At 42.9% G+C, this 15,808-nt stretch overlaps 1 protein-coding gene across 2 annotated transcripts in view; it reads left to right on the forward strand.

The window, feature by feature from the left end:
* Positions 1-15,808, forward strand: part of KDM7A (lysine demethylase 7A) — a 93,265-nt gene that overhangs the window by 52,791 nt on the left and 24,666 nt on the right. For both annotated transcript variants that reach the window (XM_074940282.1, XM_074940274.1), the window contains exons 10-12: positions 6,860-6,951; positions 14,103-14,192; positions 15,376-15,585. In XM_074940282.1, the coding sequence (XP_074796383.1) occupies positions 6,860-6,951; positions 14,103-14,192; positions 15,376-15,585 (392 nt within the window). The remainder of the gene's footprint in view (positions 1-6,859; positions 6,952-14,102; positions 14,193-15,375; positions 15,586-15,808) is intronic.

The following is a 15,808-nucleotide window of genomic DNA, read 5'->3' on the forward strand; positions in this document are numbered from 1 at the left end:
ACATTTTTTCTGTTGAAGCTTTGATGTAATCAACTGCTGTAACTTATCCTGGAAGCAAAAGTGAGAGTCAAGGCCCTGTGTTTTGAGGACTAGGAATCTGTTTTGATGCTGCTTGTTTCAACACAGTCCAAGATTCCTGCTGAATTCTACTAGCTCAGTTTTGCCTACTACATGCAGGATGCCTGTGCCATCTACATTGAAGCCAAAGTATTGAAAATGTGTCCTCACTTCAGCCCCACAGTGGTTGTCATTTCACTTGGCTGCAGCTCATATGACATTGCCTAAGCAAAAACACCAACTCCAGGAGACATGACCTTCCCTCACTTCCCCCCTCCTCTCCAGACTCACGACATTCCTCCCTTTCTCCCCTGAGGACAGTACCTCCCTTCCCCAGCGACTAGGAGGAAGAGGGCTCCATCGCGCCTTCTTATTCCAGACAGGAACAAACAACTTCATCTAGATACCTTCACTATGCACAACCCTGGTATGGACCACTGTGGATGCAATCCCGCGTTCTGCTCCCCCCACATTGGCCATATTGGGTCCCTTGGGCAACATACAGGGCACAATTTGGGAAGCCTTCCATGGAGCAGAACCAGAGACCTGCACCTTTGCCTTCTCCATCAGTCTCTCACCCACCAGAGATTGAACCTCTCCTGGTACCGGACGAGGAGGAAGAACACGAGGACAAAGCTCCACCAGGACTACATTTCTCTTCTTCTTCCCCTGATAAGGCTGTCATGCCCCCATTTCCTACTGCTGCTGATGACTTCAGGCACTTCCAGGAATTATTTCTCGGGATTGCAGTCTCCCCCTAGATTCCTTTGGAAGAAGTGAAAGATCAGCAACATAAACTACACTACTCAATATCCTGCACACACCTTCCTCTGCAAAAATTGCCCTACCTAGCAGAGAGACTCGATCCCACGAAAGTGCTCGGGCAGACTCTGGTGTCCATCCCTCTGAACCGCAAATGGCAGACAAAAAATATTATGTTCCCACAAAAGAGATGAGATTTCTTTTCTCACATCCCACTCCCATCCCTAGTAGTTAATGGGGTATAAGAAAAAAGACAGCAATATCAACCTTGATCTACCCATCGGGACAGAGACCTGAAGCGATTAGATTTATTTGGATGCAAGGCTTATTCATCTGCCATGTTCCAATTTCACATATTGAATTACGAGGCTCTTATGGCCAAGTACAACTACCTCAGTTACTCCAAGGTAGAGGAACTCCGCCAAGACCTGCCTGAAACCAAGAAAGAACAATACCAGGCACGTATATCTGAGGGACACCTCATGGCCCATATAGCCCTACAAGCTTTTTTAGACTCTGTGGATACTGCCCCATGCACCATCCCAACTGCTGTAGTCCTGAGGCATGGCTACACCTCTCAGGCTTTCCTAAGGAGGTACAAACCACAATAGAAGACTTACCCTTTGAGGGCCCCAAATTATTCGCAGCGCATACGGATTACTCCCTACACTCCCTTAAAGACTCCCTAGCTACTCTCCGCTCTCTTAACATTTACACACTTGCGCTGAGGAGATGTCCAGGGAAAGTATCATCTTCTCCTGCAATCCCAACCACTGCAGTACGCTCCCCAGCTGAAGTATGACACTCAGCACCAACAACAAAAGCCCCCTACCAAACGCAGACAGGCCACTCCTCAAGGGGCTACCTCTCACAAACCTCCAGCCAAGCAACAATTTTGAAGGTGTGATTGAAGCGCCCAAGAAGCCTCCCCCTGTGCCAGTCATACCAACCATCTTCAACATCCCATTAGTTTGGCAACTGTTTAGCTCCGTTCTTTCCATCATAGAGCCTAATCACCTCGGACAAGTGAGTTCTAGAAATTGTTGGAAAGGATATTCCATCCCTCTTCAGGGACCCCTTTTATGGACCCCTTCTACGAGAAGAAATAAATCCTCTTCTGCAACTGGGAGCCATAGAACTGGTCCCTTCCCAACACAGAGGACAGGGTTTCTGCTCCCTTTATTCCTGGCCCAGAAGAAATCCGGTGGCTGGCGACTGATCCTGGATCTTTGAAACCTAAACAAGTTTGTCAAACTGCAGCGCTTCAAGATGTTTACCCCCTCCACCATTATCCCAGCACTGGAACACGACGACTGGTTCTCCGCCCTTGACTTCAAGACTTGGTTTTCCATATCACAGTACACTCTGCCCACAGACAGTTTCTCCGATTCACCATGGGCACCGCCCTCTATCAGTACAAAGTAATGTCTTTTGGACTGTTGACAGCCCTTTGTGTAGTCTCCAAAATTCTTGCAGTAGTCGCTGCCTACCTAAGGAAATAAGGCGTTGTCATACTTAGACTGTCTTCTCAAGGCCCTGTCCGAAACGGAGGCTCTTCGCACCATCCGGGTGACAATGGACCTTTTTATGAATCTAGGCCTCTGTGTGAACCTAGAGAAGTCTACTTTAATGCCAGTACAACAACTGGAGTTCATTGGTGCACAATTATATGCCATAAAAGCCAGAGCCTTCCTTCTACCTCTCAGATTCTCAACTATAGTGGATCTTATATCCAAAGTACAAGCCTGCCCCCAGATCTCTGCCAGGACTTGTCTCTAACTACTTGGCCACATGGCAGCCGCCACTTTTGTGGTAAAGCATGCACGGTTACATATGCAGTGTTTTCAGGCATGGCTCCGTACAGTATATGTCCCTCACAGACGCAGCCTCCACAAACTTTTATCCATGCTGATGAGAGTCAAGGACTCACTGCTCTGATGGACACAGTCCAAGAACATCTGTGTCAGGGATCCTTTCTTCCAACCAGCGCTGATGATGATTCTAACAACCTTCACAATCATACAGTGCAGGACAGATGGTCCTTAATCGAATCCACCCTACACCTCAACCTCCTAGACCCAGAGGTGAAAGTAAGCCGGTCTGGTCCAGCATATCGGTAAGAGCCAGTACACAGCTGACTGTATCGGCAGTGCCGCTGATGAGGAGGGCCAAAAGGGGTGGCTTCCCCGGGGCCTGGCAATTTAAAAGTGCCTGGGGTGCCCGGCAGTGGCCGGAGCCCCAGGCCCTTTAAATTGCAGCAGGAGCCCCTGGGTTCCCAGCCTTTGCTACTGCCACCAGTTGTTGCTGTGGTAATGGCAGCAGTAGCTGGGAGCCCCGGGGCTCCGGTGGTGATTTAAAGGGCCTGGGGCTCCTGGCCACCACCTCTGCTACCACTGCCAGCACTGCCACCACTGCGGACTCATGGAGCATGAGATTCTCCCACGACCGTGAGTGGGAACTGGATACACTAATCCTTCAGCTCATTTTCAACTGCTGGGGATTCCCCACCATAGATCTTTTTGACACACCACAAAATGCCCACTGTCCTCAATTCCGCTCGAGAGCGGGACTGGGACACACATCTCTGGGAGATGCATTCCTCATCACATGGGATGCACCACTACTCTATGCCTTCTGTGCCATTAGCTTTCTGCCTGGACAGGACTAAATCTTTCTGAAAATCACCACGTTTACTCTTTTCACGGACCGAAAGATCCAGGGACACAGTTATCTAACAATGCCTTTCCAAATGGATCTTGCAGTGTATACATCTGTCCTACCAACTACACAATCAGCAACCTCCTACTGTAAATAGAGCACATTCCACCGGTTCGCTTTCCACCTTCGTTGCCTTTCTCAGTAATGTTCCCATTGCTGACATTTGCAAAGTGGCCACATGAGCATCAACAGACACTTTTGTCCATCACTACACCTTTACTCACGACACCACAGCAGACACTTTCCTAGGACATACTGTTCTATCATTTGAAGTAAATGCTGCTTCAAAGCCCCAGCCTTCCAATTAGGGGCACTGCTTCTTTGTCACCTACAGTGGAACATCCATAGGGACATCACTTGAAGAAGAAAAGGTTACTCACCCTGTGCAGTAACTGACGTTCTTTGAGATGTGTGTCCCTATTAGTGCTCCATTACCTGCCCTCCTCCCCTCTTCTTCAGAGCCAACACATAGGCTCTGCGGCAGAGAAGGACCTGGAGGGCAGTTGGACCTCACAGTGCTATATATACATCCTGCTCAGAGCGCAAGAAGGGGGAGGTGTGCATGTGCAGTCCAATAGGCACTGCTGATGAAGATCTCCTGTCTCAGGTGCAGGGGGCGCTGCCACACCTACATTGGAGGGACACATAAGGGGACACATTTTGAAGAACCTTAGTTAATGCACAGGGTGAGTAACCACCTCATCCCAATAAAATTCCTTTTATGAATGGACAATGTGCCATTTGGTATGAGGTTCTTTTTGATCTTTTGCCTCTTTATGGATCAATATTTTTAAGACTTGGAGAGAGTCACATTCTTCATGTATAAAGCTCATTCTGTCATTTGCTGACAATAAAAATGTACTTTTAGAAAAACGAGATCAGTATCTGAACAGAAACCTTTCATGCCAAGTTTCAGTGCTGAACTAATTTGTACAATTTGCTGGACAGAGGTACTTTTGTGGTACTATGAGTGTTGTAGCATGCATTAAACTGATCTGTTTCACAATCAGAACTTTAAAATCATTGATTGCTCTCCTAAACAGAGCTCTCAACTGTACTGTATCATTGTGACGGGGTTCCCGGGGTGCAACCTGAACTGTGGGACCGCTGAGCCCTCTGTCCCACCAACCTGGGTATCCCTCTCACACTGTGATGCTGTTGACAAGCTACAAACCTCTGGCAGGTACTGCACTTACACAGACATCCACAGGCAGGGACACACCCAACAGAGTTACATGAATGCTTCTCCCAGCCACTCATGAACCAACAATAGAGAGGCTCCAGCCAATTCCCCCCAGCTCCCCAGCCTTGCACCCCAGAACAGTACTGTCTTGTCCTGGTCAGAAGCCTGATGAATGTAAGTTCATTACCCAGTCCGCATCTCCCTCAATGTGGACAGGACATGCACTAGCCTTGGTATTTTGAGTTGAGATTTCCCAGCCAAAACACACTGTTTTAGGTCAAATATAAAACATATTTATTAACTACAGAAAGAGATTTTAAGTGATTATAAGTAGTAAACTGAGATTAAAGTTGGTTACCTAAGCAATAACATAAATTTGCAGTCTAAGTTCTATAAACTAGACAGGATTTGAATCAAGCAGTGTCTTGTCCTGATAGAGAGTACAAACTGGTCACAGATCTTCAATACACAGGCTGGAATTCTCCTCCAGCCCAGGACTCCCTCACCTGTTCAAAGTCTTTGTCCCCCAGACATGTTTTCAGGTGTTGAGTTGCGGGGGCAGTGAAGCCAAGTCATGATGTCACTCCGCTCCTTTATAATTTCTTCCAGTTTTCTGGAGAGATCTATCCTCATGAGGTGGGGGTCCTCCCCCATTGGTCAAGCATTCTCCATTGTCCACATGCTCTCTCTGAGAAATCTCCATTGTATACAGTTCCTGGGATAGTAGATTCTTTTTAATGAGCCATCAGCCCATCGGGCTACTCCATTGTTGTACCTGAAAGGGTGGTGGTGGGTGTTCCTAACATCACAACATACCTCAGTAACATACACATAAAAAAACTTCACAACTTCACATAGAATGACAACACATACAATCCAACAGGTATTAATGTTCAACAAATCAAGACTTCTAAAATGATATCTCACAAGGCATACTTTGTATGTAACATATCATAATTATATGATAGTGGTGAATATGGGGGTTTCAGGGTGCTGTTTTGAGGTACAGAGTGCCACAGTCATGGAATACATTTGCATTGCAGCTGGTTATGGCAGGTTCCCTTTACAAGGGATAGCTGGTGGGCTAGCTGGGAGATGTTTGTGCTGCACCTTTGGGCCCCCCTGCTCTTTTCCTCCTCACTTCCACCCTTCAAAGAGCAGAGAGCATCCTGACAAAAAAGAAACAGAGCTGCTTTGAAGCTGAAAGGAGTTTTTAGATAGGGAAGAGGAAAAAGCCAATGACTGGGCCCACACCTTATTCACAGGAGGAGGGAGCAGAAAGAGCACAGCAGCTCCAGGCCAAATCTGCTCCTTTCTTCCCCATGAAGGTCTTGACCCAGCAGCCACCTCCTTCCTCACCCACTCTATCTGTTAATGGCAGGGCAGGAGGAATAAAACCTGCTGAGTCTTTCTGGCCAGCTCTCCTTTCATCATAGGCAGTTCTGCTATAGGGAAGAGAGTGAAAGGAAAGATTGAGCTGCAGCCCCCAGGAGCTGTAGCAGCCTTTGGGAGTCTTTGCACCCCAGCAGCAGCAGCCATCATCCTTAAGGGAAGAAGAGGGCGGCCACTCACTGCAGGGGAGACCATATTAATGTTGTGTGTATGTGTGGCATTGATTGGGATTATGGCAGAGATTTGGGGTGGCATAAGGCAGCTGGCTTGAATTGCATTAATTTTATGTGGGTGAATTTAATTGAGGCATTTTGTATTGAGGCTGTCCATTCACACCACTCTTGTAGCCCCAACTAGTAAAAATGTGGAACACTTGTGTGGTGTTGAACTAGAAAGTAAAGATTGTTTCAGCATAAATTGTCATTAAGGATGTTTTCTCTAAACCATTTGTGCAGTCTGTTGTATGCTGCTCCCCCAGCCCTAAGTAACCTGTAACACATTGCAAAACTCATGTAATTGTTTCATGCAGTAAGAAGCCATCCCTGAAAACAGATTTTGTACTTTAAAACATTCTTTCTTATGGTTTGATGTACATAAACACATAGAGTACTACATTTCAGTTGTTTGTCGCATGTTTTGTTGGTAGTGTAATACATTGGCAGGTTTATTAAGGGTTGAGAGGTCTGTACCTGATTTGTGGTTTTACATTGTAATATGCTTATAAACTGAAACCTCTGTCCTTTTTAGAACTGAGGGAAGATGGTTTCCAGCCCCAGAACTTCTTAGTCCAAGGAGTGAAGGCTTTACTTAGTGCTTTAAAGTTATGGATGAAAAAAGAAGTAAGTGCAAGTGTATTTGTTTGTTCGTTTGTTTTAGTGAATTGTTTTTAATTTTAAAACTACATGAAAGTCTGAGTCCTTTTAGAGTGTATTGCCATTTTATAGATCTTTCATCCATTTGTAAGTATTGGAAAACTTGCTAGAAATTATGGATGGATGGTTTGGGGGAAAGCTGTCTGAGATGGTTTTATATTGTATGACACTATCCGTCATTATAGACCAATTACTATATTTAACTCTTGCGATTGCATTTAATCCTGCTTTCTCTTTCCAGTGTATGATAAAGGAGTTAGATGGCAATCACATGAAGTTTCCCCATGTGAAATTATTATTGCATGTTGGCACAACATACTTTGTGTGTCCACTGATATCACTTCTGTACTGCAGAGATGATCAGAATTTGGCAGAAATGTATTCTGATTTAGAATTTGCTTTTGTTTTCCTCCACATTTTGCACATATGGTGCACAGTAACTTAGACCTAGTAGCCTTTAAAAGCTTATCTACAGAAATGGCTCCTTGTAGGTGCTCTAAAGGAGATTAAACCATCCAGAAATGAATATGGGGAGACCCTAAATACATTAGTACACTGGGAACCCCTCTGAAAAAAGTATTATATTTGTTAGCCCCACCTCTAGCAAAGTTACTCTGTGTGGGGGAGGAAAGATTGAGATCTTGTTTTCCCTCCCTTTGCTGAATGATTTGATTGCAGACTATAGTAAAACTTGAGTTCTGCTTAGCTATACCTTAACCAATCATTTTCCTGAAATGTAACTAACCAATCCTAACATACTGTAACGTGATTATTTAATCAATTATATCCCACCACCTTAATTCGTTTACACCCAGCAAAATTAATTATACACCAGACAGAAACAATCACAGAACCAGACAGAGACCATGCAAATAAACAATAGCAAAGTGGGAACTATAATGACAAAACAGTAGAGAAGTGAGGATTTCACATCCCAGCTATTGATAAGTGAGTTCTTGCCAGACAGGATGCTATCAAACTAAGTTTCCTTTTACATTTTCTGGGTACTTCCCTTTCTCTGGAGGTGATAGGCATTATCAGGACAGGATTGTGTTCGTAACAGTCCAATAGCTCCTTATTTCAGTGTGACTAGTTTGGAATGTAAGGATGTGACCATTCGTGTCCCAGTTTATGGCTGCTTCTGCTGCTTAGCCAAAGGCCTTAGCCTAAGAAGAGGGCCTCAGACTCACAGTAAGAGAAGGCCCTTACGCTGGCAGACAGTGATTTTGATTCTTTCTTTTATAACTCTATAACTAGCTAAGTGATAAGAATAAGCCTAAATTCTTAGTCTAGGCCTTTGCAGACAGGCCTGCATACCTATATCCTAACAACATCATTGGTGTGACATCTCTTGAGCCACTAGGAAACCGCAATAAATCAGTTAATTAATAAATTTGGCAGCCACTCCTGGAATCCCATTGCCTTAGCACCGGAGGTCTGTGTTCCAATCAGATTAGGCCCTCTTGTGCTGGCAAAACTGGTACTTTGGTCCTAGAACCTATTCTGTTATGGTGGCCAGGAAGACCTTGGTCTTTGTCTCCTATGCATAAACTAAAGATTATCTGCTTTGGGCACAGATGCCTCAGAAATCTTCTCCTATTATTTTAAATTTACCTGTACCTGAGTACTCGGATAGCAACAATGGCCAATGGGAAGGCATTCAACTTCTTAATCTCAGTTGGGAACCCCAAATAGATAGTACCAATTCTTCAGAATTGTTAGTGAATAATGTTACTCAGCCACAGCAAATAAAGATTGCTACCTGTAAGGTGACATTGAGATTGTATCACCTTTTCCAGGGGACAAATTCTAGCTCTTTATCAGTCCAACTAGTCGCAAATGTCCATGAGATGCTTCTTTTTAAAACTGTGCTTTAAAAAATACCAGAGAACCTTCCTATGCTGACTTCATCCATCTTAGAGTATTTGCGTGTCTCCAAACTTTGGTCCACAAACAGGTTCTTTAACAGTGTAACTGGGTGATATCTTTACCCGGGCCACACAAAGAGCCTCCAGAAGACGGGAGCCATGATTCATTGATGCTGCTTACTCCTGAGTCACTTACGTCTCACTTCACTTTCTGTATCTTCAGTGATCTAACACATGCTGATCAGAGAATTCCTTTCTCACATCCCTTACCATTTACAGTAATATTTCCAGATGGCGGACTTGGGACCTTCACCTTGTTATCTAGCCTTTTTAAGAATTATGGACTCTGGTGGAGGTGAAAGCTCCACATTATGGTTCTGGAATTGAATGCCATTTGTCTAGCGTGAAACTATTCCTCCCTTTAACGAAGACCAGAGACTCATCGACCAAAAACACAAATGTCTTCGTTAGGTCTCATTCTGCCATTATGTATTGTGTAAAGAGTATGACCAGACTAGATCTCTTTGTTACCAAGGAGAATATCCATCCTCTCCTGTTCTGCTAGAGAGGTCACTTCAGGGTCAAACACCACCCAGTGTTCCTGACAAACTCCCTTTTTCTTAGATTGGAATTGGGAATTCCTCTGTTCCATTCCATATAGACCTGCCAGAGCATATGCATTTAGAACGTAGAGGATTTAGAAAGAGAAGAAATTGAGAGAGGTGGCCAAAAAGAATGAGTCTGAAGAAGGTAGAAAGAGATGTTAGGCTGAAACAGGTTATTCCAGCAGCCCTGAAAGATGAAAATGATGAAAGGACGTCAGAAAGGAGCAAGATGAACAAAATATGCACAAAATTCTACAGTGATCTCTAGTCCTCGCATATCAGTGTCCAGTGTACGCCGTCAAGGCAGCAGGCTACAGAAGAAGTTTGTGGCGTTATTTGGGAAGAAATTGAATACGCAGTTCGTAACATAAAGAGAAGGAAGGAGCCCAGGAGTGGAGGATGATTGGCTGGAATATCTCAAAGCAGGGGAAGATACTCTCTTCAAAGCGTTGGCGCAATGGTTCACCATCTACATCCATAGTGTGTTCCAGATGCATGGAAGAAATCAATAACAATACTGTCGATGAAGAAAGACGATCCAGAAGAATTGAGCAAGTACCATCCAATCACATTCCTCTCACAAGTTTATAAGGTCTTCATCTGCATCATACTCAACTGGGTTAAGAAGGATCTTGAAATGCATGAAAGCAGAGAACAAGCTGGTTTCCGCTCAGGGTATTCGACAGTTGATCACATCCACTCAGTTAGGCAGCTCGTCAAAAAATGCAAGGAATACAAAGTATCATTGTTTCTTGCATTTGTCGACTACCAAAAGACATTTGACGCAGTGGAGATTAAAGCTGTACAAAACGTGCTCAACAAAATCTGAATCGACCCAAGGTACATTGACCTGCTGGAAAAAATTCATTGCAGTTGTTCGACAGAGATAACATTATTCAATGTCCCGTGCATTATTATTATATGTAGAGGAGTCAGACAAGATGAGTGTGTCACCGAAGCTGTTTTCAGTAGTACTGGAGTCACTGTTCAAAAAATTGTACTGGGAAGAAGGAATCAGAATTGACGGAGAACAGTTAATGCATCTTCTTTTCGCTGACGACTGTAATATTGGCAAAGGACACCGCAGAACTGGAGAACAAATTGCAGCAACTAAAAACACTTTCGTATGATATCGGGTTGGAAATGAACACATGGAAGACTAAGTGGATGCGGAATGAGCATTGTGCAGCAGGAATCATCACTGTAAACAAGAAAGTAATTGAGGAGGTCAACAAATATATTTACCTGGGTCAGCAGCTGAACAGAGACAACTCATTTGAAGGGGAATGCAGTAGGAGGAGACAGGCGGGGTGGGCAAGTTTCATCAAAAGCGGAGGAAGAAAAATTCACTGTCACTCAGAGGTCAATGGAAAGGTGAATGTGTAAGGTATCGCTCCATGATCACATATTGAATGAGATGATCAGAAGGCATACAGAGGTGACTGATGTAGTGCAGGCGATGTATAACAGAAAGAGGAGATGGGCTGGTCAGGTAGTCCACAGACAATAGGTGAACAACTTGCATCAGTGACTGAATCCCCAGAGACCACAAGCGACCACTGGGCATACCGAAAATGTGCTGGGCCAATCCTGTGACAAAACACTTTGGCCAGAAATAGAAAGAACGTGCTCGTAACAAAACAGAATGTTGTGGCATCGACTTGTGTTCGTGGAGGGATGGATGAGGACAAGCCAGACAAAGGTGATTCCATATAGGTTCTTACTGCACTCAGCACTGTTGTATCTGAGTGTGTTCCAATAGTGTATTAAGCAAGATGTCCAATGTCACATGTTTGTTCTCTTATCCTCTCCAGGGGGAAAAGTATATGCAGGGGCCAGTCTTGTTAAGGTTTTATAAAATATACATGTTGGTATGTATGTTAGAGAAGGAAAGGTCACAGAAATGTGCCTTGCACTTGGAGTGGAAGGTGGGAAGATGTGTGATGGTCTTTAGTTCCTGGGGGAATTCATTCCACTTTTTTTGGAGTGGTCTCTGGGAAAGGTCTGTCTCCTGCACAGATGAGATTTACCTTTATTGTGTAGAGTTCCGTTGCATGAGAGGAGCAAAGTTGTCCGCCTCAGCCTTCATCCTGGAGCTTTAGGCGGTCTTTTAGATATCCTGGGCTCAGACCATGGAGTACCTTGAAGATGAGGATCAAGACCTTAAATTCAATTCACTATTCTATGGGAAGCCAGTGTAGGGAGCAGAGGTCAGGTTTGATGTGCTCACAGTAGCGTGTATTGCTAAAAAGATGTGCTGCAGCATTCTGTACTAGTTGGAGCTTCCGAAGTGCTGAAAGCTTCTTGCCCAGATATATTGGTATGCTTATTCCATCTGAGAGTTGACAAAGGTGTGAATAACTGAGGGCAGGTCCTCATCTGCCAGGATGGGAAGAGGTCTGCTAGCCAACTGGAGATGATAAAAAGAGCTACTCACGATACTGCTGTGTAAGAGTCTAGTGTCTCCAAGGAATCCAAGAGTAATCCTAAACTACAGAGTGAATTGACCAGTTGTGGATGTGTGCCTTCGGTCAAAAGAGACTTCACTGTGGGTATCTAATCTTTAGTATGTTTTCATCTGTCCACCTGCATCATCCATTTCTTGCTCGGATTCAGCTTCGGCCAGCTGTTCTTCATCTGTGAGCTTATCTCATCTATACACTGGGTCATCTTAATGGTGGTAATGTGGTTATATGTAGCGAAGGATAGGTAGAGCTGTGTATCGTCTGCATATTGCTGGCACTTGAGTCCATGCATCTGACCGGTTCACTTAGTGGCTGCATAGAAATGTTGAAAAGAATTGGAGGGTGAAATTGTGGTTGTTTTCAATATTAGCTTGGCCTGCCATCAACAGCGGATGCGTTGTTGTTTTTGTTTTTTGTGTGGTAGATTTACAATCCTTGTTTACCTAGAATGCCTCAGCCCACTTTTCTAGGGGGGTTGTAGTGCTTGCTAAACTCCAAGTGGGAGTATACAGAAGGCCACTCAAAGAAGAAAGAGGTTTCTTCCAGTAACTGTTCTTCGAATGTTGCCTCTGCATATTAATACTTACCACCCACCTTTCCCTCTTCTTTGGAGTCTCAGGTCTGGTTCTGCACTTAAGTTTTGCTGACATAGATTTGTTGGTTAGGAGTGTGAAACAAATCACATCCTTGCCTGACAAAGCTATGCCAGCAATAACTCTAGTGTAGATGCAGTTACACTGGCAAAGAAGTCCTTTTGCTGGCATAGCTTATTTTGCTTGGGGGATTGGTATAAACTATACGAGCAAGTGAATTCTTTTGCTGGTATAAACTGTCTCCACTACTAGAGTTTGCTGAATTAGCTGTATCGGCACATGCTTTCGAGTGTAGACAAGGCCTCAAGTAAATAAATGTGAAATTAGGGAAGGAACTGAAGGGCATTTGGGGCCACTCCTCCCTTGAATCATCCGGTGGGATGGGGTGGAAGGAGTGAGTAGCCCCAATGTGCACCGCTTGCTCGAAGAACTACAGTTACTGGTAAGTAACTGCAGAGCAGTCAATTTAATATTTTCCATAAAATCAATGATCATGATATTAATACAGCTTTAACCTCACAGCTATGTATTGTATTGCATCATCTGTTAAAGGAGAGTCTGCTCTTTCCAACTATCTAAAGAAAACTAGATTCTCAAAAAGGTGCCAGGAATATAAAATCAGTACAGGCTGATGGCTGATTTTTTCCATACACTGTGTTTCGTAAAGAAAGAAGGCATCAGTTCTTAACTAATGTGGTCTCTGATTTCATCCCAGTCATTCTGTATAGGTGTGCTTTTTCCTATATGTGGCTCTTTGGAGAAGTTAGGTTATATAGTTTAGATGTTTAAGCAAATTCTCAGTTAACTAGCTAGAACTAAGCCTTCATGTAGGTCATTTAGACAGCTTATACTGACTGAAGATAAACCTATGGGGAAAACCCATCTATGTTCAGATATTATCTAAATGGATTAAAGTGAACATATACTATTATGGCCTTGCAGGCTTTTCAATACCATAAGGCCTTGGATCATGCTCTACTAGGTTTAAAATAGGCTCCATCACTGAAATATACAAGGATGCTGCCTGGAGATCAATTCATGCATTTACTCAGCATTGCTTTTGATTTGTCTTTTAGATGTGAGACCCAATTCAAATTAGTGCTGTGACCTTCATGTAACTGAATTCTCTTCAGACCCCACCTGCTTTTAATGTTGTTACTATTAGTAATCTCCCCAAGTAGGGTTCCATACTGACCATACTCAAAGGAGAAAGAGAAGTTGTTTCCAGTACAAGTAGTCAGTTAAATAGATTTGTCAGTATGGCTTCCTGTCCCCACTTCTTTAGATTCTTTGCTAAGGATTCTGATAAAATGGAAAGAGCTGATGGATAGTTGATGATGTTGCACTCCCTTAAATATCCTTGAGACCAAACATGTAGTGCTGCTTTCTAGAGTTCTGACTGGATTCCCCTGCATGCATATTCATTCATACTGGCAATCTACTCTGACTATTACCAGTAAGTACTCTGGCTTAATTTGAATAGATTTTCTTTGAATCTAGGCTTTTCATAGTTTCATCTACTTCATAGTAGGCTTGATTTTTATCTTAGTATAATTTATTTTATCTTTTTCCACTTTTCACATACAGCTTGTAACAGAACATGCCTTTGAAATTCCAGACAATGTTAGGCCTGGGCATCTCATTAAAGAGCTCTCTAAAGTGATTCGCTCTGTAGAGGTAAGACTGGAAGACATTACTGGTTACTGTGTTTCTCTTGTATCCTTTAATTATTTTAAAAGCTGCCATATTTACAAAAAGGATACTTGATCACTTTGAGCCTCATAGCTTTATGGTAGTTGCAACTTTAGTGTCATTTGTTTTCTGCAGTGTCACTTTCTTATTGTCCTTGCCATTTATTTTTGAAAGTAGAAGGCCAGGTGGAAAATTTTTTTTGCGGTTGTCTAACTGCTAGTATTTCCGATTAACCAAAAACATAGCAATTTTTAAATTGTATAATCTTTATTTTAAAATTTAGAAAACTTAAATCTTTTCAAAAGCAAGTGAAAATTCTAAGAGTTCTAGTTTTTAAATATTTACAATTTTTTTTTTTTAGATTATGCTGTTGTAGTGTTGTACATTTGAGAGCCCTGTATTTTCTTAGATTTTAGTGTTTTGTCTCCTTGCTTCTCCCCAATCTGTCCATTTCTTTTGAACATTTTCTGCTCTTTTGTCTGGTATATCACAATCTTTTCTTTTTCCTTCATTTTTCCTTCTCTGTATTTTGTATTGGGCATATCGTGCTACTTTACTACTTAGCCCTTCAGTGATTAGGGTTCCTAGTCTCTTTGAAATGAACATAGTCTTGTGATGAGAGCAGTGCTGGAAACCAAGGAGAGTAGTGGTCTGGAGAGTGTAGTGGGTATATGCCCTGTAATTCTTTAGTGTAAACAGTGGTTAAGGCAGCAGAGTTGTCATGGCAATTTTTTTTTTAAAATCACAGTAAAAGTAAATTTAGTAAGAGTCACCGGATTTAGGAGGAAATGATGTGTAAAATCACAGGAATGCCATTTAAAGGGAGAGCGCTGTGGGGATGGTTGGGTTGGATCATGGACACACAGAAAAATCAGGGGCAAACAGAAAAATCATTGTATCTGAAATTTTGACCACTGTTACAAACAGCCTGCCCTAACAATTGTATGTGGAGGCGATTATGTTGTGGTAGCACCTAAAGGCCCCAATTAGGAGAGGGGTCTCCTGCTAGATGCTGTACAGATCCATCAGAAAATACAGTACCTCCCCAAAAGACCTACAGTTTTGTTATTTTATGATTTTTCATTCATTTGTGTAAATGGGAAACCCTAATTAAATGTGTGGACTTGTCCCTGACAGACGCCTCTGAAATATTTGTTTTCAATTAAAGGAGGAGAACAGCAAACCAGTTAAAACTCAGGGAATTCTTGGTATGTGCCCAATTTCACGATCCTCACATGAAGCAACCTCTCCTCACCATTCCAGAAGAAAAGTGAGGAAACTGCGAGATCATACAACCAAAGTTCCTTCTAATCTGGATATCCTGGAGCTCCACACAAGGGAGGTACTCAAAAGGCTGGAGATGTCCCCATGGGAGGAGGCAAGTATCACATTGCATGGACATAAAAGACAAAAACTAGAATGTATAAAAAGTTTAAGGCATATATTAAGATGTGAAAAATCACATAAGAAATTGGATAAAAAAAGTATTATAATGCCACTGTATAAATTACATAACTCTCACCTAAATTACTGTATAGAGATCTGGTCATCCTATCTCAAAAAGAATATAGCAAAACACAGGAGATAGAGGATAAAAATAA

This window comes from Natator depressus, chromosome 1, assembly GCF_965152275.1.
Source record: "Natator depressus isolate rNatDep1 chromosome 1, rNatDep2.hap1, whole genome shotgun sequence".
Classification (NCBI taxonomy): Eukaryota; Metazoa; Chordata; order Testudines; family Cheloniidae; genus Natator; species Natator depressus.